General features: G+C 45.8%; 1 protein-coding gene across 2 annotated transcripts in view; it reads left to right on the plus strand.

Annotated features, from left to right (window-relative positions):
- The first annotated feature begins 980 nt into the window (after window positions 1–980).
- Window positions 981–25535, plus strand: part of PPP4R3B (protein phosphatase 4 regulatory subunit 3B) — a 42379-nt gene continuing 17824 nt past the window's right edge. The window contains exons 1-5 of one of the 2 annotated variants that reach the window (XM_066595750.1): window positions 981–1380; window positions 15602–15657; window positions 15936–16034; window positions 18053–18676; window positions 24307–24384. In XM_066595750.1, the coding sequence (XP_066451847.1) occupies window positions 1239–1380; window positions 15602–15657; window positions 15936–16034; window positions 18053–18676; window positions 24307–24384 (999 nt within the window). In that variant the 5' untranslated portion in view covers window positions 981–1238. The remainder of the gene's footprint in view (window positions 1381–15601; window positions 15658–15935; window positions 16035–18052; window positions 18677–24306; window positions 24385–25535) is intronic. The other variant, XM_066595751.1, reaches the window with a different exon arrangement.

Raw genomic sequence — 25535 nt, forward strand, 5'->3', positions numbered from 1 at the left:
CAAAAAACATACTCACCTGTGCTGTACGGGGCTGGTCACCGGGAGGCTGCTGCTCTTCTCTTCCTCCGGCAGCCGTCTGATCGCAGGGCAGAAGCTGGCAAAGTGCCAGCTTCCGCTGCCGCCCAGGTCAGTGGTCGATGCGTCACAAGTGACGCATCGCCCACTGATTGGCCCAACTGCGTCTAACCTCCGACGTCCTTGGAGAGTCAACGGCGAATGCGCATGCGTTCCCCTTCCCGGCACACATGCACACTCGTAGTCTTCTCTACATGGATGGCAGAGGTTAGACGCGGCCATAACGGCGTGAGTGTGCATGTGCGTACAGGAGCCGCTGAAGATGACCCCTCACATGGCACCTGGACCCCTCACATGGCACCTGAACAATGGAGGGGCCAAGTACAACGGGATTAGGTGAGTTTGTTTGTTTTTTTAACTTCTCTGCTTTTACAGGTTAGACTGTAAAGTGATGCAGGGCAGGATGCAGGTGAGTATAATTTTTTTATTTTGCTGATAGCACCTCTTTAAGCATTTCTAAAAATGCAGATTTACTGCGATCTCCTTCCCTGCCGCCACAGGGGGCGCGCCGGGCGCTGTCATCGGCCCCCTCTGATTGGCTGACTGTTTGTTTTCCTGCTCTTCCTCCGGGGTCATAAAGATAAACCGCGTCCATTTATTTACTCGTTCATTAGAGAGTCTTACAAATAGGAACCTGTAGATGGCGACAGAGAGCATAAGCGAAGCTGCAGACGCCATCTTTTTTTTGGCATATCCGCTCTAGACAGAGGTCGTTAGGCAGAGGCGCAGGCTATGGGTGCCTATTACGTTGCCCACATCCAATATGCCCGCCACGGATCTCCCGCCCTGTCGGATGACTCTGCCTTCTGCCGGCTGTCGCCATTTTAGGGAAGTCTTTGCATCCTTTTTTGACCCTGACGGGACACCGTAGCCAGTGCCTGATCTGCGCCCTCTGCCGACGAAAACGAGTTACGCGGAAGTCTTTGGAGGGTTTCTTGTCCCTGGAAAGACACCGTAGCCCCTGCAGAACAAGCCGGGACAACCTGTTCCAGTTATCGTTGGAGGAAGAGAAAGGAGAGAATCGGGTTACAAGATGGCGACTGTGTGATCTCCCAGGAAGACGGAGGAGGCGGAGGACGCCGACAGAGAAGGCACCGGCGGAGGATGAGCCGCGGCTGCTCGTGAGGACAGCGGCGGGGACGGAAGCAGCGAGCGGCGGCATCATGTCTGACACCCGGCGGAGGGTGAAGGTCTACACGCTGAACGAGGAGCGGCAGTGGGACGACCGAGGCACCGGCCATGTGTCCTCCACATACGTGGACCGCCTCAAGGGGATGTCCCTGCTCGTGCGGGCCGAGGCCGACGGTGAGAGGGGAGGGAGACCCCGTGAGGGGAGGGGAGCGGAGCCCCCCCATTGGCGTGTGTGGGAGACCCCCGGAGGGGAGGAAGTCTACCGTAATGTAATGTAATGTGAGGGGAGGAAAACCCCGGGGGTGTGGAGGGGAGACCCTTGTAATGTGAGGGGAGAAAAGCCACCCCAGGGGTCTGTGAGGGGAGGAAGACCCCCGGAGGTGCGTGAGGGGAGAAAAGTAAGCCCCCCCCAGTGGTCTATGGGAGGGGACCCCTTGAGGTGTGTGAGGGGAGGGTAACCCCCCGGAGGAGAGGGTGCCCCCTGTAATGTGAGGGGAGAAGAGTAAGCCCCCCCCCCCCCCCCCCAGTGGTCTATGAGGGGGGAGACCCAATAATGTGAGGGAAGGGAGACCCCTGGAGGGGAGGGAGCCCCCTGTGATGTAATGTCAGGGGAGGGAGACCCCTGTAATGTAAGGGGAGAAGAGTCAGCCCCCCAGTTAAGGACTCCAGTGAGGGGAGGGTGCCCCCTGTAATGTGAGGGGAGAAGAGTAAGCCCCCCCCAGTGGTCTATGAGTGGGGGACCAGGTAATGTGAGGGAAGGGAGACCCCTGTAATGTAAGTGAAGTTAGCCCCCCTGTTGAGGGGGGGACACGTGTGGTATAACTAAGGGGTCGCCCCGGGTGTATAAAATGTGGGTCTGTATAAATGTTACGTTACATCCGTGTGTTTGCCGTGTGCGGCTGTTACATCCGTGTGTTGCCCGTGTGTCACAGGTAAGTAGTGCGAACAAGACCTGCTTAAGCTGCAGAAGGAAGTCCCCAATAATACCAAATCTTCTTGGCGCCATGTGTGTATTTCTTACATTTGCCCGCTTCCTGGTCCCGCCGCGGATGTCTGCCTGTCCAATGACAATCTGTCAGTCCTGAGGGTCCTGCGCCCCCGTAGAGCCACACAGCGGAGCGCCAGACTCGCAGGACTGGCAGATTGCCGACACGCGGACATCACCGGCGGGACCAGGAAGCAGGCGAATGTAAGAAATACATCCCGGAGCTCACGGCTAGTGCCGGGGCGGCCGACGGGTCCTATACATATCATATGGGCAAAGAGCCTCTCCTGTAACAGAGGACGCCGGCCACACGTATACACCCGCAGCACTGACCTGGTCGTATACAATGTGCAGCCGTGATCCGCCACACTGCAGTACCCAGGGGGGATCGGACTGATATCCGCACGTGTGTCGCCACGAGGCAGCGGCCAGAGGCAGGTGCTCATATATGAAGGAGCAACGACTGATCAGTGTTACCATGGAAGAGAAAACACAGGACTGTCCGTTCCACTGTGGAAGTCGCACAAAAGGGGCGCAATGCAAAAATACATACATGTGCTAAACATGGCGGCGCAGTAGAGTCGCAGCAGGCGCCAAAATGGTTTCATATTTCACACGCACAAACAATAAAAAAGCATGAAGGCCCAAGTGACGCCACTTATATGGGCACAGAAAATGGGGTGCGCAAAAACATGCAATGCATACAGATGCGAACATGTTCCCAGTTTTGTTTTTTACTGCCCCCATAGACTTCAATGGGTGATTTGTAGTCCGTAAATACCAGGAAAATAGGGCCCAGCGATGTGTTTTGTTTTTTTTTTCTTTTTAACTTGCATCGGTCTCGTGTCTGAATATGCCGATTTACTGAGTCCACGGACCGTCCGTATTCAATCAGTAAGAAGAAAAAAGAAACACAGCAGCACTCCAAAGATTCAGCCACACCGCTGGTGCAAGGCACTATGCAATAGCCCAGTTAGGGTCCCGACTCCCTGGGTCCACCGTTGATCAGCAATGTAGAAAGGAAGAACCAGGCAGCATTCACTAAAATCCTCTTCTTTAATGAATAGTCATGAGGAAGCAAGCAGCCACGTATCGACCCTGTGCTCGGGTCTTTATCAAGCTTGAGGATTTTAGTGAATGCTGCCTGGTTCTTCCTTTCTACATTGCGTATTCAATCAGTGATAGACTGACTATAGACAGCACATACCCCCATCTAAACAGGCCCTTGATGGCCGCCCAAGCGGTTTTTCGATTGCAGCCATTATTGGCCTTTATTCTTCAGCACCGTCTTTTGACAGCACCACATTAGATGCCCGGCGTGGGTCTTCGTGCCAGGAGGAGTCGGGACTCAGTTGTTGGACGACAGCGGGCACTGGCTCTAACACCTGGGGTCATAAAAACCTTTGATCCCCGGTGGTTAACCGCTCTCTTCCATCAGACCCCCCCCCCGCGATGTGATTACAGGTTGTCGATGGGTTGCTACGGCGGCTTGGCTATAGCCTCCATGTCTGTCAGCTACGGTGCCCCATGAGGCTCAGCTTCTGGTAGAGCTTCATAGACTTTCTAGGGCAGTGCTATGCTGAAGCAGAGTAGTATGTTAGAAGAGTGATAAAATATGGGGGTATTAAAGCCCCCCGCTGCCACAAAAGTAAAAAGTATCAAAAAATAAATGTCAAAAACCCAACTTTTCCATTACTAGGTAAAAATAATAAATAAATGGCCTTTGAGGTATCATTGTGTTCGCGATGACCCAGAGAAAACCGCTAGTACATTGTTTAACCCGCACGGCATGAAAAAACATTACAAAAAACGGAATAGAAGTTGATCAAAACGTCTCCGGGATCAACAAATGGTGCCATTAAAAGGTACAACTCATCGGGCAAAAAACAACCCTTACACGTCCAAAAAAGAGAAATGTTAGGAGTCTCTGAATGCAGCACTAAACAAACAAAAAATATATATATTTATTTATTTTTTTAAAGTGTGAGGAAATGGCAAGAGACAAATCCTATGTAATGTGCTGCCGGCCTGCAGAATAAATGTACCATATATCCATACCGCAGGGTGAGCGCCATTAAATATAAGATGCCACAACTGCAAACTTTGTTAATCTCACATCTAGAAAAAAGTGGAATAGCTACTCTGATAGATGTCGGCAATGGGAAAATAAAAATACGCCACAACACAAAAGCAAATCTTTATTTAAAAAAAGTGTGTTTTGTGTTCATAAATAGCAAAACATAAACTTCATAAACTTGTAATCGTGCACGGACACCAGTGCTGAATCCCACAGTCATGCGTGCCCACGGACATGGGGAGGAAAATACATTTTCTTACCTCCCCGGCTCCAGCGCGGGTCTCCTCCACGCCGGCCGGATCTTTTTTCTTCAGCACGGCAGATGCGTCCGGACGCATGCGCAGTGTTTTTTTCAAATCTGCTTGGCCGCAGATTGGACGCCTTTCATTGACTCGGTGGAAGCCGTCCCACGGGATCCGCAGAAATATGGCGCATGCTGCAGTTTCTTCCCACACGTGCGATCTGCACAACAGGGGAAAAAAATCACATCCGCATGCTTTTAATTGCTGTGCGGATGCTAATGCATCCCTATGGGCTTCTAGAGCTGCGGAACACCCACACAGGAGACGCTGATTTTATAATTAAAATTCGCACGTGGACATCGGCAGAAAACAAGCCCTCGTGTACGGCTGTCGAAGGAAACATTAAATAGTTGTGGGGCCGCCCTGTTTTACCTCACATGGATCTCAGTGGAATCTTCTGTGCTTCTGTTTGGATCGGTTCGGCTCCGTTCTGCCCACTTTCACATATTTTAAACTGGAAAAAACACTGCAGGTCGCAGCGTCATTTTTATGCTAAAATAATGGAAAGCAAACAGGAAGGCCTCTTCTGTGGTGGCCTTTAATTATATGCATTGGGTAACCGAAAAATTCATGTTTTTTGGGTTCCATTTAACAGATCGGTTTTTAAATGAGCCGATGCAGAAGGAAAGCAAGCTAAATTATATTTTTGACTTGTCTGTCTGAAGTGAAGGTTATGTCCCCCGCCATCGGACTGCATAATCCTAAATGGGAAACCGCTCTGCAATATGTAGAATCGAGGTGTTAAATGTGTCTTTGCTGAACCGATCTTCACATGAATTCTGCAGGATGCTTTGGAAGCAAATCATAAAGAGCACCCTTTTTCGTCTAGATATAAGCCTTACATTGATTCCAGTAAGACTATGTGGGTCACATTAATGACAGTTTATGGGCACCTGCACACGAACGGAAATTCCGCGGCGGGATTTCCGCCGCTGGAAGCCTGCATAGGATTGCGTTAACAAACGCAATCCTATGCAGACTGCTGCGCGAAATCTCACGCGGCAAACAAACCGCGGCGAGCCCCGCACAGAAACGTCACTCACCCACCACCGGCTCCTGTCTGCGCATGCACCGGCCCGGCAAGCCGGCACATCACACAGCCGCGGGTGAGTACATGCCACTCTCTGCAGGCGCTCGGGTCGGATCCGGCGGCGAGGATTCTCGCCGCCGGATCCGACCCGCCCGTCTGCAGGCGTCCTATAGCGTAAACAAAAGTTGCAAATTTTTGCCAAAGCAGGTATTTGTTGTCCCCGCCACCTTCTTTGAAGAATTGTCAATAGGGATGTGACTGCCTAGACCACTCAGATTTATATATAACTTATGCCAGAAATGTAAGCTGCGGGGTGCTCCAAATATTTGGAGAGGCTTGCACCTTTTCATATATTAAGCATATCGTGCACCGGGGAAAAATGCTTATAAGGCCGGCATCAAAAGTTTGGATTATTGTGACTGCCGGTAGGTGACAATTCGTCGATATGACCGTCCAGCTTCTCACATCCCAATAATGCGCCTCTCTGACTCTGGTAACGTGGTGAAACTCTTCTCTGCGTTGTAGAGCAGTCTAGTGGTCAACAAGCTCTACAAGCGGAAGAAGAGGTCACTACACGCAAGGAGCCTCTGAGAGTCTTTATATAAGCCAAGGAGGGAACCACTTTTAGGGTCTCGGGTGACACGACTGTTCATCTAATTATTTACACATCTGCCTGAGATGGAACTGCAGTCAGGAGTTCTGCTTCAAACTGACAATTTTTTTTCTAGGGCTGGATTTTTTTACATTTTATTTATTTATTTATTTAGACAATGTATATGAAAGCTGGTAGTTATGGGCAACAAGGGACATTCTTACTATAAGACAGTGGGGTAAATCTCCTCATTGTCACCGAGGAAGCAGTAGGGGGACGTAATCTTCACTTGACCCGATCTGTTCCAGAAACCACGGTTGCTTCCAGGCAGAAGTGAACAGTCTATGGTGTGAGGTCCCCGATGATTACCATCCGAAGACTAATGAATTATCGTTCATCTTTCCAATCATGCAGGCATTTGCATTCAACGGTTATCGGTCAGATTCCCAGGATCCTCCGGATAGGTCATTAGTAGATCGGCTCGCGCCCGCTGTTTGGGCGCCCAGTGTCAGCGCCAGAACACGGTGTGCGGACGTAGATATCACCAACTCCTGTGTATTGGGTGGTCACTACATGGGTCAGAGTGATCTGGTTCTGTTCTGCACACTGTGGTGTGGCGCTAATAGTGGGCACTAAACAAGCTGATCGGCTAGAATCCCTAGTGGCTGACCTCAGACGATCAACAAATGATAACCAATCCAAGGGATCCGTCATCAATAGATAATTGCCTTAAAAAAAAAACTAAAAAAAAACTTTTAATGACGAGAAAAGCCGCCCTCCTTCATACAGCATAAAAACTGCAACACTGGCAATTGCGTTTTTTGCTAAAATTGGGGCCTGTGGATATCTGTAGAGGGGGTGTAATATTTGCAAATCTTTCAGTTTTTGCAATAGAAAATCTGCATAGTAATTTAGTGCCAGCGATGTGAATGACAGCTAGTTTCCCGTAGACCCTGCTGGTTTTTCTCTGCTTATAAACTTCTGTTGTGGGTGTTAAAGTAGTCAGCAGGTCCGTTCTTGTGCGTTTTCACCACAGATATTGCTTCTTTCAATGCGGGGAAAAATCTGTGGCAGAACGCGTACAGAACCCTCCCACGTCAGGTGCAGAAATCCTGCATGGTATCGCGGCAGTCACCCAGAGAGACCTCAACTGCAACTCGCATCCGATGTGCCGAACACCGCACATTGATGTGTCCTATTCACATCCAAAAATCAGACATGTGGCATGTTGCAATTTATTTATTTTAGTTTTTTAACTCGGTCGTTCCTAAAAAAAAAAAAAATGGGTGCGATTTCCATCCAATTTTTAGGTGGTTTCAAACCAAAAATGTAAAAAAAGAAAATTAGCAAAGCAACCTGATGACATCACCATTCTTCCCCTCCTCCTTGTAGCATAGTAAGCAGCCTTTTACATCGTCTTTAACGCATCCCATTCAATTCAATGGGTGATACAGGGTGCTAAAAACCAGCGCTGAACGCCCAAACATAGACCACACAGTGGTCATTTTAGTGGGCGTTATAAACGCTTGTCTGAGAAGCCCCATGGAAATGCATGGACGCTTGGTGCAGCGTTTTTACTGTGCTACGCCTGCTAAACGCTGTGGGGGGGAGGAGTCTGTGTGAGAGCGGCCTAACAGATGTCTCGAGAAGCGGCATTACCCACAAACTTATTCAAGGCTCAAAAAAAGAAAGTGACATGTACGTCATACTTGGTTACGTGGCTGTGTCAACGCTCCCTTACGGGGTAAGTATTGTGCTTCCTCCCAAAACTCAGTACTGAATTGGGAGTTAACGGGTTGGGGGTGCACATTGGGTGAGGTGTTTGCGCTACTAGCTTGGGTTCATAAATACCATCTTAATACTATCTGGGCGCTGCATTTTTTTGGGGGGGGGGTTTATGATTTAAGAAATATGTATGCGCACATTAGGGGAATTCTAGCCCTATAGTAACTAGATACCATAAATGTACATCATGCGGTCACGAGCGTCGTGTCAGTGCAATACCTAATGGGTGTCACATGTGCTAAACTTCTGAGGAACGGAAATGATTCAATTGATTTTGTGGGACTTTTAAGGACAAAGGGACATACTTGTTCCATAGTCTTAAAGGGTTAAATAGCTGACAGTGGCCCACGATGGCTGAGCTAGTAAAGGCTGCCACTTGTTGCCTATTAACCCCTTAAGTGGCACGCCCAGAAACTTTCCTGGACAAGCTCCACTGCCCATAGCAATATAGCTCGGAAGATTTCTGGGCTATGTTTCACTATGGTACCTGCAGAGCACATTGCTATAAGCTGTGGCAGTGTACACTGCCTGTACAGACCCACACAGAGCAGTGCAGGACTTTGGCTTCTAATTTCAAACTCCTGCACTGCTTTGTTTACAGATTTCCTTGGAGACCATCGGCTTGTCAGAAGCCAGCCAATGGTCTCTGTGGCAGGGAGAGCTGGTGTTTGGCTGTCAGAGGATAGCTGGGCACCAGCTCTGACACAGCAGAGAATTGAGAAAACCTCAGATCTCTGCTGTTTTAACCCTTTACATGCCGCAGTCTCTGCGACTGCAGCAGGTAAAGGGCTGTCACCATCGGACCCCTGCAATGTGATCAGGGGGTCCTGATGGGTCTCTGTGGAAGTCCCCTAAAGGGACAAATTTAAAAAAATTATTAAAATAAAAATAACACTTTTCTCCCTTAACTTTGTATAAAATTAAAAACAGAATTACACATGCGGTATTCCTGCATCGAATGACTCGGAGAAGGAAGTTAGTACATTATTTAACCCCTTAATGACACGGCCCCTTTTTTTCCTTTCCCCGTTTAAAAAAAAAAAACTCCTTTATTTATTCATCGACAGCGATGTTTTTTGCGGAACGAGTTGTATTTTTCAATGGTGCTATTTAATGTACCATATAATGTACTGAAAAACTTTTACAAAATTCTATGTGGAGTAGAATGATAAAAAAAAATGACATTCCGCCATCTTTCAGTGCGTTTCGTTTCTACCGGTGCACAAACCAACAAAAATGACATAACTTTATTCTATGGGTCAGTACGATTACTGCTATACCAAACTTGTATAGTTTTTCTTTTTGCTGTAGTACTTGTATTTTTTCAGACATTACATTTTTTTTAAATTATTTTCTGTTGCATCTTCTGCGCGCAATAACTTTTTTTGTTTTTCTGTCGACATACTTGAGCAAGGGCTCATTTTTTTGTAAGATGTACTGTAGTTTACGTTAGTACTAATTCGGAATACATAGGCCTTTTTGATCGCTTTTTATTGCATTTTTCTCTGGGAGACGGTGACTGAAAGTGCATTTGTGGCGTTCTTTATTTTCTTTTTCCGTACTACATTCACCATGTGGGGTAAATAATGCACTACTTTGATAGATCTGACTTTTACAGACACGTATTTTTCTTTCGTGATTTAGATTTTTTTATTATAGATATGGCAAAAGGAGGGTGATTTAAACTTTTACTTTTTTCTTTTTTTTAAACTGTGAAAAAGTTGCTAAAAAAGAAAAAAAAAAAACTATTACAATTTGGTATTGGGATAATCGTACTGGCCTGCAGAATGACTTTAATATATTATACCGCTCAGAGAATGCAGTGAAAAGTAAAAAACATGCCAGAATTACAGATTTTCTTAATTTTAACAATAGAAAAAATGGAATAAAAAATAGATAAATGAAGACTGGAGTTCATCCCGCAAAAAACAAGCCCTTCTGGGCAATGGAAAATACAATTAATACGGCTCTTGGAATGTGACGACACAAAAGCAAGCCTTTAAAGGGGTTGTCTCGCGAAAGCAAGTGGGGTTAAGTACTTCTGTATGGCCATATTAATGCACTTTGTAATATACATCGTGCATTAAATATGAGCCATACAGAAGTTATTCACTTACCTTCCCTGCGCTGGCGTCCCCGTCTCCATGGCTCCGTCTAATTTCAGCGTCTAATCTCCCGATTAGACGCGCTTGCGCAGAAGGGTCTTCTCCCATCTGTTCGGCCTGGCTTGAGCGGCATTCTGGCTCTGCCCCCTTCTACGTGTCATCGCGTAGCTCCGCCCCATCACGCGTGCCGATTCCAGCCAATCAGGAGGCTCTCCAACGGTAGTGACAGGGAAAAGTACAGTTTTGCTATACAGAAGTATTGTTGTATTGTGTACATATGTTTGCGTGAACCCAAAAGGGCTAAAAAAAAATTAAATACATTTTTTTTTATTAAAAAAAAAAAAAAACTTTTTCCTAATTCCCCCATAAAAATAATTAAAAAAAAAAAACTTTTGCTTCCCTAAAAATCTGAAGTAATAAAATGCCGATATCCCGCACCGTGTGCGCTGTATGAACAGCAAAAAAAATTGTCAAAGTTGTATACAAATGGTATCAATAGAAATTCTAGTTCACCTCACAAAAAAAACAAGTTTACGGCTGCCTGCAGATGGCCGGGTCGGATCTCGCAGCGGGTCCCGACCCGAGCCCCTGCAGGAACCAGTGCGGTGCTCACCGCTCCGGCTCTTTGATGTGCCGTCCAGCCGGCGCATGAGCAGAGCTGGGGCGCCGGGAGAGGCATTTCTGTGCGGGCCTCTGAGACCCGCAGAGAAATAGAACATGCCACGATTTGTTTTCCGCGTGTATTTTCATGTGGACAAATTGTGGCCGTCTGCATGGGATTGCATTTTGCAATGCAGGCGTCCAGGGGCGGAAATTCCGCAGAATTTCCGCCCGTGTGCAGGGGGCCATACTCTTAGGATATGTGGCAGGTTCTCCACTGTGGAAAATCTGCAATGTTATGAGCGTGCCCTTTTAAAAAGAGCAAACTGGAGAAGAAGCTTATATAAATTTGGTATCTATGTTTTTTTTTTTAAGTTTTCAATACATTATATGGTACCAGTAAAATATATAACTTGACCCATTAAAAAGGCATGGGGGGGGGGCTCATAGGCTTTGTCGACAGGAATGAAAAAAGCAAATGGGCTTTTAAGGTGTTAAAATCCATGTATTTATGACACCAAGGTGTAACCATGGAGGTTGGCTCATTGACTACAATGGAGACATTACAAGTACACACATGTAACTGTACATTATCAGTAGGGAGCGGTTGTAGGCGGAAATCTTTGTGCAGAGTGAGAATACTGCTGTAGATTTGGCGTATACATGTCATTGCGGACCGCTGCATGCACTGTATGGTGGTTACATAAAGGGGTCCTTTGTATGAATACTTTCTTGTCTTGTTAGTCAAGTATTACCAGTCTTCACTACTTCTGTATGTAATGCAGCTCAAAGACTTCTTGAAATGCCAACCAGACTTATTATTCGGAGCAGAGCTACTCTAAGTACTGTAGACCTCCGGGCCGAGCCAATTACCTCCCCCATAGAGGCTAGCAGAAGACAACACACATATTAATGCCATGTGCACACTGAGCAGGTTTATCCGCTGCAGACACTCTTATATCCACGTGTGTTAAGGCTGGTTTAGACACAACGATTATCGCTCAAAAAATCTTTTGAGCGTTTTTTTTTTCTTTGAGCAATAATTGTTGTTCTTTTTACAGCGCGAGGTAATTGCTCAAATCTTTTGAGCGATTACCTTGCTCTCCGCACCTTGTCTTCTGCATCCAGCTGTTCCCCTCTGGGAGCGCCCGGCTGTTATACAGCCGAGCGCTTGGAGCGGAGGATGGGAAAGACAAGCGGGGTGTCCCTGCTTGTCTTCTGCATCCAGCTGTTCTCTGCTCGCAGTGTCCGGCTACTATACAGCTGGGAGCTCCGAGCGGGGTATGGCGAACACAGCTGGTCTGCTCTGTTCTTCATACCCTGCCTGTCATCAGGGAGCGGGATACAGCTGAAACAATAGTATCAGCTGTATCCCGCTGTGAACTCCTGATAACTGATCGCTAGACTTTCAGCTTGCTGAAAGATGAGCGACGGCTTATGGAAAACTGCACGACAATGCAGTTACACACAACAATTATCGCTCAAAAGACGGCTTTGAGCGAAAATCATTGTCTAAATGGACCTTTACTTCCTAGTGTTACTACAGATTTTGATATGCAAAAACTGGTGCAACTTATTGACTAGAGTATAAGCCTAGCTATACCCGAGTATATACTAGGTAAAAAAACGTAATGCTTGCCTCTCTGCTAGTGTTTGTGTCCCCGGCGTGATGCTCTTCCCGGCGGTGCGGCAAGCCGCTTCAGACTTCTCCCCGTTGTCATCTCCCTGGCTTGTTTTTGAATTTCCCCGCCGTCAGCGCTGTGAAACTAAACACTATAATTGGATTGAGCACCAGCCAATCATAGCCAGCGCTCGATAAATTAGTCACAGCCATTCAGTGATGTCATTCACTGAATGTATGTGAATGATCAAGCGCTGGCTGTGATTGGCTGGTGCTCGATCCAATCACAGCACTGACGGCGGGGGATTTCAAAGCCAAGCTAGGGAGAAGACTGAAGCGGCTTGCTGCACTGCCGGCTGAGAGGCAAGTATTGTGTGTTTATGGACGCACTGATAGGGATTTTAAAATTTTTCTCATCTTCATTTTTTTTGATGCGGCGACTGGGAAAAGACAGTGCTTGTGTCCTCTGGTTTGACGGTCTTACCACCCCCGATGCTGCACCTCCCACTATGACAGATGTGACTAGCAGTCGATGCAATTCGGCCTAGTCACTGAGTGTGGTATTGCACTACTTCCAGAATCTGATGTTTTGGGGAAATAAGTTGTGGGTTGACTCGATGAAAGTTTGAGTGATTTTGTTCAGTAAAAGCTGTGCAGTTGTACATGACTCTAATCTACATCCAGCCGTGGTGTGGTCTGCTTTGGGCATGGCACATTGTCGTGCCAAGTAGTCCCTACGATTTACTATATACTTGTCCGCTCTCCTGATGTCTGTTTTTCCAATTATTCGCTATAAAATAACAATTCTAGAGTGCCGTTTCTTCGAATTTTGTGTCCTCTAAATGCATGCGTGAAGCCAAAGGGGTGTGTCCCTTTAGTCTGATCATTGATTGGACAGGTAGTGTTTAGGGACACAACTCCAACTGGTAACACCCAGTTGTCACCTCTTATATTTACAGGCGGAATACCAGGAGTGGCACAACAGACAGGGCAAAGATAAGATTCTTCAGAGTTGTTACATTACTATAATGGACACATCAGGAGAGCGAATAGCTTCCTAAACCACCACCATATGTGTATGACAGTATGGGGCCGATTTAGGAGCTGAGCCTGTTCTGTATGCTGTAGTCACTGGTTGTGAAACAGAGAACTCTGATTCCACATGCTTAACCACTTAGATGCTGTGATCAATGCTAACAGCACCACCTGTGGTTAGACAGAGGAGGGCGCTACTTGTCTCCTGACTTCCACACCACCATCAACGAACATGGGGTGTCATTAAGTTGTCAGGGTAGCCAGAGGATTAGTGAAAGCCTGCACGTCTGCCTTTCTATTGCACCCTACCTGTGGCCATAGAATGACAGCCAGGAATGAACACACTCCAATACAGAAGTAATGCGGTGTATTGTAGAAGCAATCAAAAGATCTCCAGAAAACAAAGTTTAAGAACCTTTAAAAGCATCTCTGAATTTTTAAATATGGAAAAAGTATGATCTAATAAAATCCAACTCGACCATACAGCTCACCCCCACCTCTAAAACAAACAAGAAAAACAAGCTCTCACGTGGCTGTTTGTTGAAAAATTAAAGCTGTGGCTCTTGAATGGCGGCCATGAAAATAGTTTACAACAGTAAGCAATATCCAGAGACCTGAAGGGGCCTAGGACTAAGGCTGATGGCTCATCTTGCCTAGTACAGGTGTCCCATTTTTTTTTTTTTTTTTTTTGGGGGGGGGGGGGGTACTCTGCTGTTTACAGACAGCCAGGCTCCTGCTCGAACGACCAGAGTAGGAGAAACCTCAGATACCAGCTTCCTTTTTACCCATCAAATGCCATAATCATTAGTGAATGGTATGTAAGTAGTTTCAGAGACGGGTCACCTATGGAGCACCTAGAGATGTGATCACAGCAGGGCGATGATTGGCAGCTGGAGACCTAACAGAAGGCCCTTCAGTCAGCCACTAATGCAGGTGTGAAGTAGCTCTTAGACAGATTGTGCCGAATGTTAGGATATCCTAAACTGCTACTTAAGGTTTCTGCTAACTTGGGTATGTTTACATGTGAATTTTTGAGTGCTTGGGCTGGGTTCACATGGGCCATAAATCCCGTGGAAATCTTGCAGAATGACCGCAAAGAAATACTGTGAGATTTCCGCGGCAGAAATGCAGCTTCAAAACGGCGGTTTTGAAGCGGCTTCACCTCCTACATTTCGCTGCAGCCTTCTCTCCCTACAGACAGGAGAGAGGCCGCCGTGGAGACGGCGATATAATTGACATGCCGCAGCTTTGAATTCCACGCGGCATTTTGGTTTCATCATGGCTTGGCCGCAATGGCTTATCTGTGGCATGTGGACGAGATTTTTGCAAATCTTGTCCACTTTGCTGCTCTATCCCGGGATGAAGACTGCTGGTGGAATTTCCGTGCAGAAAGTCAAACTCCGCGGCAATTCTGCCCCGTGTGTGAACCCAGCCTTAAAGCGAATGTGTCATCAGAAAATCGCCTGTTATATTTATCACACTTTTATGTTAACTATATGTTTAAAGAGTTTTTGTTTTTCTCTCTCCGGTCACAATGTGTTAAAAAAAAAAATATATAATTTTTTTTTTTTTTTTTTCTGTATCTATAAAGTGTATACTAAAATTCTGCGGTTTTTTTTTTTCACACTGACCGCAGGGTCCAATACTAGTCCTCTCACTAACCTTACCAGCAGGATTACACTGAGATGTAACTCCTATATGTAGATGACACAGCATCCACCATCCACAATAGGTATAAGCTGTGACCATCTACTCCCTTTCCTCTACAATGACCCCCGCGTAGCTCACAACATGCCTCGAGCAGTCTCCCATACAAGTCAATGGGTCCATTGTGTGAATAGCCCATAAAGCAGCCGTAAATCATATTTTCTTAATGCTGGTAAATGTAGCTCAGGGAAGGATGGCCGCCCCCATAGTCATGTACAGAGAACATAATAGAAGATTCTACAATCAAAAAATAAAAAACAATTCAAAGGCAAATGTTGGGGATTTAGTCACTCTACAGAATTGCCTAATATTCCTATTAGAGCTATTTAGTGGGCAAAAAGTCCTTATTAAAATGTATATGTGGGTTGGGAGGAAATATGGCGTAATATGCTGCAGTTTTAATAACGCTGCTCGAACAGGATGTTCTTACTTTTTTATTTTTTATATATATATTACCATTTAATGGCTGCATGTGGCGGTGGTATAGTAGTAATGAGTGTGGTGCTTCTGCCGTTTAATACTTGTATTCTAATTCTTCATGGTTGTGTCTTCTCAGGTTCATTGCTTTTAGAATCGAAGATAAATCCAAATACTGCATATCAGAAGCAGCAGGTATGTATTGGCGTGGCCTTCAGCTGAATGTGATTGGTGGAGGACCTTTTAAGCTTTTTACTTTTTCTCTCCCAATTTTTTATTTTCTATGTGTTTAAGTGAACCCTTGAACTTAATAGCTTTTAGATCCCCTAAAGCAGCAACCACCTTCACTAAACTTCTCCAGTAGGGGCAAATAAGATTTGTACAGCATTGAGGGGGCATTTTGGACCGTTGCTCCCTGCAAAAACGTTTGTTCTTTCATATCTAAACCATGTCATATGTTTGCTTTTGTCTAGGATACACTGATAGTTTGGTCCGAAGCAGAAAACTATGACTTGGCTCTCAGCTTTCAAGAAAAGGCCGGCTGTGACGAAATATGGGAAAAGATATGTCAGGTAATGTGTTTTTTGTTTTTTTTGGCTCAATTGTAATTTATTTGTTTACTTATGACGTGTATCTGAGTCAGATGATGACTTGAAATTGCACGTTAGATGCATCAGCAGGATTGCATTGTTGCACTTTATGTTCATTGGGAACACTGGTTTGATTTGCACAGCAGGAGAACTGTCTGCCATCCAGAGACGGTGGAGATACCATCGTTGAATGTCCCTGGCTGAAGGACATTAGGTCTCTCACAGTGCCCATTACATGAACTACCTGTAACATCCACTCCCCCCCCCCCCCCCCCTCCCCTTTTCACACACACACACCTCCCGCTCCTTCTTCCCCATGGCCTGCTCGGTCGGCAGATTTATTGTTAACAGACAGTGTATGGGACCATCTGGAATGCCAACTTCAGCATCCTACGAGTTTTGTACGATCTGGAGATTCAATTACAGCAGATGTGGACTGATAGGTCACAGCATAACATACAAAACCTGTATGCCTTCATGTTGGAGACAACTCCTTTTTGGTATTCACCCTGGGTCCAACCCCCCCATCAGATGGCTAGTTATCTAAACCAAATGGGGGTGCCCTCCTCTGTGGTGATATATACTAATCTACAGGTTCTTTGTAAGACTACCCCTCCCCCATCCTTTTTAAAAGGAGTTCCTCCTAGCCAGAATACCCATCACCCATGTGCTGGACATGTGAACGAATGCTTCCAGAATCCTCTTCCCTAGAGTGTCACCGCAGGGAAAATAAACCCTTTCCCCCACATTTCAGCTGACTGCTGGAGTCCGTGTGGACATTGTAGGATGCCGTGACAAAATATTGATCACAAAGTAGGTATTGTCCAAAGCCGAGAACCCTTTAGTAAAAATAGTAGCTGAAGGGAGGTTTTTACATAGTTTTTCTTAAAAACACTGATTTAGCAGCAAAAACTGCTGCGACCAGATGTTGGCTAGGGGTCAATAGAGAAATGGGAAAAGTGCTCCCAAAATGTGCTGTTTTTCTTTTTCCCCCTCCATCAGTGGCATATTTTTTCAGCTGCAGCAGTCTTTTGCATCCCCCTTCAGGTGTTTTTGCATAGGCACACATTTACACACGATTATTGATCAAAAGATGGCTTTTGAGCGATAATCATTGTGTGTAAATGGTCCTTAAAAACCCCTGTCCATGGGCGTTGCGGGAGCCGCCGCCCGGGAGCAGGAGACGCAGACGGATCTCTGCTGTCAGCCTTATCTGACAGATGGGCTGACCGTGGAGAATCGCAGCAATTCGCAGCATGCTGCAAATTGCCGACCACGAGCAGAGAATCGCAGTTATTCTCTGCTCGTGGACACAGGGCCGGCGCTTTCCATAGCAACGCTATGGAAGGCTTCAGACGCCGTGATTCACCGGCGATTTACCGCCGGCGAAATCACAGCCGTGGACAGGGGGTCTTAGGGTGCATCTAATTAGGATCTTGTATTTGTGTAGTAAAATCTTAACAACCTGCCAACACCAGGACACCTTCCTCACACTTGTGTATAAATCAGCAGACTCTACACTTGGAATGTCAGAGAATTTGCATGCTAATATGCCTTCTTTACATGCATAAAAGCAACCAGAGTTATGCTAGTGTTGGGCCCAAGCTGCTGGGTCTAACGGTGGCTTTACATCTGCGTCGGGGATTCTGTTTAGAGGAAAAGGGAAATCCCCATGGACAACTGCTCCATTGCTGGAACGAGATGGACGAACCCCCTTAACTGACTATAATGGGGTCCCCCTGCTTTCTGCCCAATACTTTCTTTCGGTACTTTCAACCGGATCTGCGACGGAACCTGCGGCGCAGATGTGAAGCTGGTCTAATATGATGTACATGGCTATGTCTGTTCTATTACAAACTATGTATAGCTCTGCCAGTCTTTTCCTATTGGTGTGAGAGACACTTGTTGTATTGAAGTCATAGGGCTAATTTTTTTTGGCAATGTATTTCACCATATTGCAGCTGCCTATACAGTAACGTTACGCATTTTTACATTTTTAGGTTCAAGGAAAAGACCCCTCTGTAGAAGTGACACAAGACCCCATTGATGAATCTGAAGAGGAGCGCTTTGAGGAGATGCCTGACACAAGCAGCTTGATCGATCTTCCTACTTGTGAACTCAGTAAACTTGAAGAGATTGCTGACCTTGTTACCTCAGTCCTGTCGTCGCCCATCCGTAGAGAGAAGCTAGCGCTAGCCCTGGAGAATGAGGGCTACATAAAGAAACTGCTGCAGCTCTTCCAAACCTGCGAAAATATGGATAACGCCGAAGGTTTGCATCACTTATACGAGATTATACGAGGAATTCTATTTCTCAATAAAGCAACTCTGTTTGAGGTGATGTTTTCGGACGAGTGTATTATGGATGTTGTGGGGTGCTTGGAGTATGACCCAGCCTTGGCCCAGCCAAAGAGACACCGGGAATTCTTGACCAAAACTGCTAAGTTCAAGGAAGTAATCCCCATAACAGACTCCGAACTCAGACAAAAGATTCACCAGACGTACAGGGTACAGTACATCCAAGACGTCATCTTGCCTACGCCATCTGTCTTTGAAGACAATTTTCTCTCTACACTCACATCCTTCATATTCTTCAACAAAGTGGAGATAGTCAGCATGCTGCAAGTAAGTATTATTGCTGCACTTACAGAATGTCAACACCTCACTGGTCACCTTTAAAATTGGGGTTTAATTGTCATAGTTGTGATTGAGAACTTTCTACGGATGTGTGGTTCACTGGATCGTTCTGAGATCCCGGCCTTGCTGATCATTCATCTATGTGACAGTATACATCTTCACTATGAATGTAAGGCAGATGAGGCCTAGAAGGCCGGGCTCACACGTCCTGGAATTGCGTATTACGCGGCTCTGTATATACGTGATACGTGGTAACTCGAAGGCAATTGATCACATTGCCTTATGCAGTTCCTCTCACATTAGCGTGTCGGAATTGCATAATTCGCAAGTGCAAAATAGAACGCAACATGTTCTATTTTGCTGCGTATATACCCAAGATGGAACCCATTGTTCTCTGCGCAGTGCACTTTTGCAGTCGTACGCAGGGTGATGGCCGGGTTCACAGTTTTAAAACACTGCGGGAGCCCCACGGTGATCTATGTTTACGGCTGTGTAAGTTCGGCCTCACTCGGAGCAGATTTCTGACAGTAAGTATATAGAGAAATGTATCTTCCGACCTCTTACAGGTTTTTAGTGTTACAACTTTAAGGCTCGTTCACACTTGGATATTATGGATTCATACCCCCTGCTTTTTTTTTTTTTTTTGAAGTAGTGGAAGCGGCTTAAGAAAACCATAACTTAGAGTGGCCGGCTCCTCTCTGCAGAAACTCCCAGACGCATATCTCACTCCAGACTTGTGATCTGGATGCAAGCACCATGTGGTTTTGCTCAAAAAAGCATCTCCTCCATGTACTTCTAAATTACACTAGTGTTTCCAGTAGTTTGTTAAAAAACGTATTGCATCACATACAGTAATGTGTATCTCAACATCGCTATGAGAGAGAAATTGTTGTGCACAAACGCATTGAAATCTGTTGTTGTCACACGTGGGATTCCTCCACATCGCAATCAGATGGAACTCGCAGAATGCGTGTGACCAATCTTGGGGTATGAGCGCACATCAATGAAAGAATTCCATGGTGACTATCTGTGGCATTTTTGCAACAAATGGGGCGGCCTGCAGACTTTCAGATTTGCAGCATGACTATCATGGCAGCTTTTTTCTGCTGTTAAAGCCGTATTCACTTATATTCTGCCGTTTTATTGCTGCTGATTTTTGGCTCACATTCTACAGCAATTTTGCTGTCCGTGACGTTTTGTGAGCCTGAAGAAGAGTTAAGAGCCTCAACACAGCTGCTAGTATGGGGACGTGTTCCCACGCTGACTTGTAAAGCTGGGCCTGTGGACTTAACACAAGGGTGAATTTATCTACATTAAGGTTGGAAAATGTTGATCTTTATGTAAAGAATTGAAAATATTGTCACTGAAATGATTGTAGAGATGTCAGAGAATCAAGTGCAGCTAATGTCCCCCCGCCGGTCTAGGACAGAATGTAATACCCAAACCAGAGTGTTGCTCTAAGGACTCATTCACATGACCGTATCAGTAAGGCCGCCTGCATACGAATGGGTTAGACTCTGCATTCAGGAGCAGCGGAGTCCAACACTGACAGCAGCCGGCAGACACGCGTACCTGTCTTATTCTTCTTTTCTCTGTACTGTGGATGGTCGTGGTAAGCTGCCGTTGGACATGCACAGTCCAGATTTTTTTTAAATGTTTTCCGCGTCGGCGCTAGGCGATGATGTTGAATCCGCAATCTCTCCGCAATGTCAATTGTGGACATGCCACGGGTCAGACTGATTCCATTGACTTGAATGAAAGCTGTCAGTGTGGACACTGCGCAAAAATTGAGCTTTTTGTCCCCCTCCGCTCGTGGAAACCGTAAGTGGTTTTCACTTGTGTGCAGGAAAAATCTATTTCCCATAGCATGCCATGAACGGCATTTATTGCGGCTCCGCACTGCAAATCCGTTCGTGTGCAGGCGGCCTAAAAGGCTGCACATCTTCCATAGCATTTTACGGATGTTTGTAAATAGACCGTGCATGGCTGCGAGTGTACTGCACATGCCTGCATATCTCACGTACACAACATGTGCAGAGTGCCTTTTTTTTCTATTCCTCGCTCTGTATCATAGCGGGGGTTGGGTATGAATCGCTGCCCATACACCTTATATTGCATATGGGCACTGTTTGCTTACGCTTCCTACACAAACATATAGGGCTCACGCTGTGTGGTACGTGAAGAAATACAGCATGCTGCCATCTTTCTCGCACATGACTACACGCAGTGTCTTCACGCTAATGTGAACGGATCAGTGGAAGTCTACTCACTTTCATTGACTCCATTCACCGCCTGTCACGCGGCCGTAATACGTGCTGAAATCAGTCATGTGACTGAGCCCTAAGCCTCCATTATGTAAATGTGCATATAAAGTTCACCATGTGTACGCTTTATCGCTGAAAGTTCTTGTTACTAGAAATTTGCTTTTCAGGTTCCAGATGGTTTCACAGGTGATCTATTCGATTTGTGTCCCTATTGAGTACAGCGGATTTGCTGTCTGTCGCACGAGTCTTACTTACCGCCATACTTGGCTATACTGCCTTTTTTTTGCCCTGTAGTCATGGCAGGTTTATCTTTATGGACATGGCATGTTGTGTCCGAGGTAAGTAAAGGGTGCGACAACCTGCTGACACAACATCAGAGAGCTTGTGTAAGCTGTTTGATGCCATCTCTGGTCAGACAACAACTGGAGTAATACAATGTACAGGTAACACTCCTAGCTGCAGCCTCGCCTACTAAACTCCTAAAATAATTGAGGCTCGTGCCCATACCAAAGGAAAAAATATATACACAGGATGAAGCAAAAGTATGGGCACATCTGTTTTAACTGCTGTGATAATTAGAAAATTTACTTCCAAGTGTGGAAGTAATAACTGGGAGGGAGGCTGCATTTTTTTTTTTTTTTTTTTTTTGTGGAGGTGATATTTTTGGGTTTTCTTTTGGGGGAGGGGGGGTTTAAATCTGCCATATTAAATTCAACTCAGGTTTTACAAATGTTAAGGGGGTCATGTGATATGTCAGCCTTGCCTCGTCTCCTACATGTTTGTGAAACGTTGCCCTCACTTAACTTGTAAAGCTTTATATGATGTGTTTTGTTTTTTCTTTGTGTTTTTTCTCAGACAGATCTGTAAAGGCTTTTGCAGGTTGACTTGTAGTTTTTATTATTTTTGAGATGAAAACGGTTTACAGATTATTGTGACTGGGGAAACAGTGTGTATTTTTTTTGTTTTTTTTATTTTTTGAATATTTAAGCCTTTAGTTACGTCCTGCAGCATCGGGGTTTGTATTAAGGGGGATCGTTGGTGGATTCCGCTCTACACAATGCGGGTGTCGGCTGTTTCTTACAGCCGACACCCACCTGCAACAGCTCCGAGAAGCTGCGCTGCTCATCGGAGCTGTAAACCCTTTAAATGCCCCGACCAATGTTCGTGTGTCTCATACGCACCCTCCCCACAATGAGATTGCGGGTTGCAGTGTGGTTGTCATTGCAGCCTTCTGAAAGGCCCCATCTCTGCCATTGCAGAGTGCTTGTCAAGTCATGGCTATGCCGTGGCTTAATTGTCTATCAGAGCGTGGCATGATGTAATGCTATGGCATTACATTATACTGCAGGAGCGATCAAAGCATCACAAGTTGTGGTCCTTTCTGGGGACTAAAGAAAAAAGTAAAAATAAGTTCTTTAAAGAATCTTAATAAAACAAAAAGACCTATTTGGTATCGCTGCATCCATCAGTTACACATTATTCATCCCACATGGTGAACATCGTCAGGAAAAAAAACAAAACACCCGAATTGTGCCCCAAGAAAAAATGATCAAAAAGTCATATGTATTCAAAATGGTACTAACAAGAATTACAGGACGTTCTGCACAAAATCAGCCTTCGCACAACTATGTCGAGATGCTATAGCATTACGTCATACTGCGATTTGAAAGACAGTCTATCAAGCCCCCCCTACGGGGATGGCTTGAAAGGCAGCACTGGGGCCTTTCAAAAGGCCCCTGGCTGCCATGACACCCGTATGGCTCCCTGCGATCTCACGCCAGGGGTGGGGGGCATACGGGACCACCGAACATCGCTTGGGGAATTTAAATGCTGCTGTCAGAATTGACAGCGGCATTTAAAGGTTATTAATAACCGCGTGGTTGATTGCAGCTATTGCCCGCGGGTGTCAGCTGTAATAAACAGCTGACGCCCGCGCTGTATAAAGAGGTTGCCCCATGATCTCTTTATACATACCCTGACGCTCCAGGACATAAATATACACCCTGGTATGGGAAGGGGTTAAAGAGAACCTGTCATGTTTCCCCAGCACCATAGACCAATAAGTTATGGGGCTGTTAGGGGACATGACAGGGAGGCGGAGGAAATTTTTTTGGTCTCTTCTGTTTTCCCACTTGTTTTGCTTTTTTTAAAATACTTGTGTTCCAGTGGCAGAAAAATCTGGCTAATCAGAGTCCCGTGCGCTCGCCTAACAAGTCTATAAAGGAGTGTGGGCACAGAACTCCGAAAAGAGTCAGATTTTTAGCCGCTTGTGGCCTTTACAGGCGGGAACCAGGAAGCGGGGGTGTATATATAAACAATCCATCACTCGTCTCCCTGTCGCCTCCTCCACTGGCACCAGAAATTAGTTTATGGTGCTCTAGGCAAGTGATGCCTTGCGCTGTATGACTGCCTAGCTATGGTCATGGTCGATGTCCTTGTAACACCCCGAGCAAATAGTGGGGGGGCCACCAAGTCCGGGGACCCTGATGAGGCTGCTCTATATGAACTCCTGGGCTCATTCATACTCTTCTGGTTAGAACAAGCCTCCTATTACTTCTTATATAGTAAATATAGTAATAGATGTTTCCCTTCCTGCACTTGTCTTACTTCCCACATATATTGTTAGTGGCCCATTGGCTTCATGCAGGGATTACTTGTAGATAACCAGTTGCCATTTCCTGCTATTACTCTTAATGCTAATTGGTAGAAAAAGAGGCATCCATGTAATGTCAAGATAAGCCGTGACCTTCAGACAATGGGGCTCTATTCTCTGGTTGATATACTGTGGACAGAGGGTGGGGGGCAGGGCGCCTTTATTTTGTGAAAATGCCCTAAGGCGCTTATGAGTGGACAAGCCCATTCAATAGTTAATCCGCCTGCACTGTGATCCAGTGATGTCGGCACTTTGCAGATGGCACTTTGCACATATAGCTATATCTGAGGCGCTTTGATAGCATTGTTTTGGTTTGTATTTTTTTCTTGTTTCTTTTTTGTATAAATTAAGGTCTATTTTAATGTAATGATTGCCGCTCAAAATTCGTTTAAATGAATGTGTGCAATAATCGTTACTTCTAAACAGGAAGCTATCGTGTGCTTTTTGTGTGTCGCTCCGTTTCAGCCTACATAAGTCATCGCTCGTTCGCTCACTTCTCGCTACGTCTAAACGCTCCCCGCTCAGATTGTAACATAGAATGGGACGCGCTGAACAAGACGTCCGTGGTTCTCGGCGATTTGCCTGTCCAAACATCCTGCGCGAACAACTAGCGGAGACATCGACCACTTGTTTAGACACGCGTAAATGGGGCACTAGAATGGGTGCCGTGCAGTTTCTGACTTTTTTCTGTTTTGTTACAGGAGGATGAAAAGTTTTTGTCAGAAGTATTTGCGCAGTTGACAGATGAAGCGACAGATGATGATAAAAGACGGGAATTGGTAAGACGTTTCCAGATCCTTCACTTCTTTTAAGTACAATCAGAACATATTGTAAAAGAAAGCTGGCACTTCCTGCAAGCTCCTCTTATAACCGGAGCTGCTGCTGTCCATACAGAAGTGTTCCTGAAGCTTCCTGGCCCCGGGAATGGAGGCAATAAAGGGCTGATCGTTAGGAGAGGCGTTGACTGGGTTTTCTGTCAGTGATTATATTGCAGAACCCAAGGATTCAGCCCCTTTTAAACTGAACAATTCTCACTGGATCTTGCAGATTGGAACGATAATTGTTCAGTGTGAATGCTTCCAGCCATTGGACGCCAAACAATAATGAGTTCAGTTATCGTTTGTGCAGGCATAAAGGTTAAACGATGATCGGCCCGTGTAAACAGGCAGTCGTTCATCTGTGAATGGAGGTGAGTGGCCTGAAAATCCTTTCCAACCCACTCCGCCTCCATTCACTGATCATCGCTCCTGTGTCTAAGCACAGGAGCAACAATCCATGGGACTGTTGGGTTTTAGACTGAACTATTAGTGTACAGAAAATTGTTTAAACGAGCAAAACTGAACGAAAATTGTTATTCAGGGTCAGTCGGCATAAAAACCAGCGCTGGCTCGTTCACTTGTTGGGCAGTTTAAACACTGATCGTTCGTATAGGAATGTGAAACCCTGAACGATCAGTGATGGAGAACTGCAGGGTTCTCAAAGAGACTTGTGCAGCCTAAACGGGCGGTCCGAGCACCATCGAGCTACGGATGTCACCAGTTCATTCGTTTTGTCTAAAAGGAGCGTTAAGGCCCTTTTACACGAGCCGACTGTCTTTTAAACCAGCGCTTCTTAACATGTCTGCAGTGTCAGTGGCGGGTGTGCCGCAAATCAGACGGCTTCCATTGACTTCAATGGAAGCAATAAGTGCTGGATCTGCAGAACAATGGAGTATGCTGCGACTTGTTTTCTGAACCAAAAGGTCCGCAAACCAAATCTGCATGCTTTAAATAATTTGCAGATGCTGATGCATCCCTTTGGGCACATGTGGCCTTGAACTAAGGATGAACACCCACTTGCGTTTTTTTGTTTTTTTTAAACGCCGCGATATCGCTGCCTTTTTTTTTTTTTTAAACGCGATTGTCAATGGGACTTTCAAATGTTAAAAATG

This window comes from Eleutherodactylus coqui, chromosome 3 (genome assembly GCF_035609145.1).
Source record: "Eleutherodactylus coqui strain aEleCoq1 chromosome 3, aEleCoq1.hap1, whole genome shotgun sequence".
NCBI classification, from domain to species: domain Eukaryota; kingdom Metazoa; phylum Chordata; class Amphibia; order Anura; family Eleutherodactylidae; genus Eleutherodactylus; species Eleutherodactylus coqui.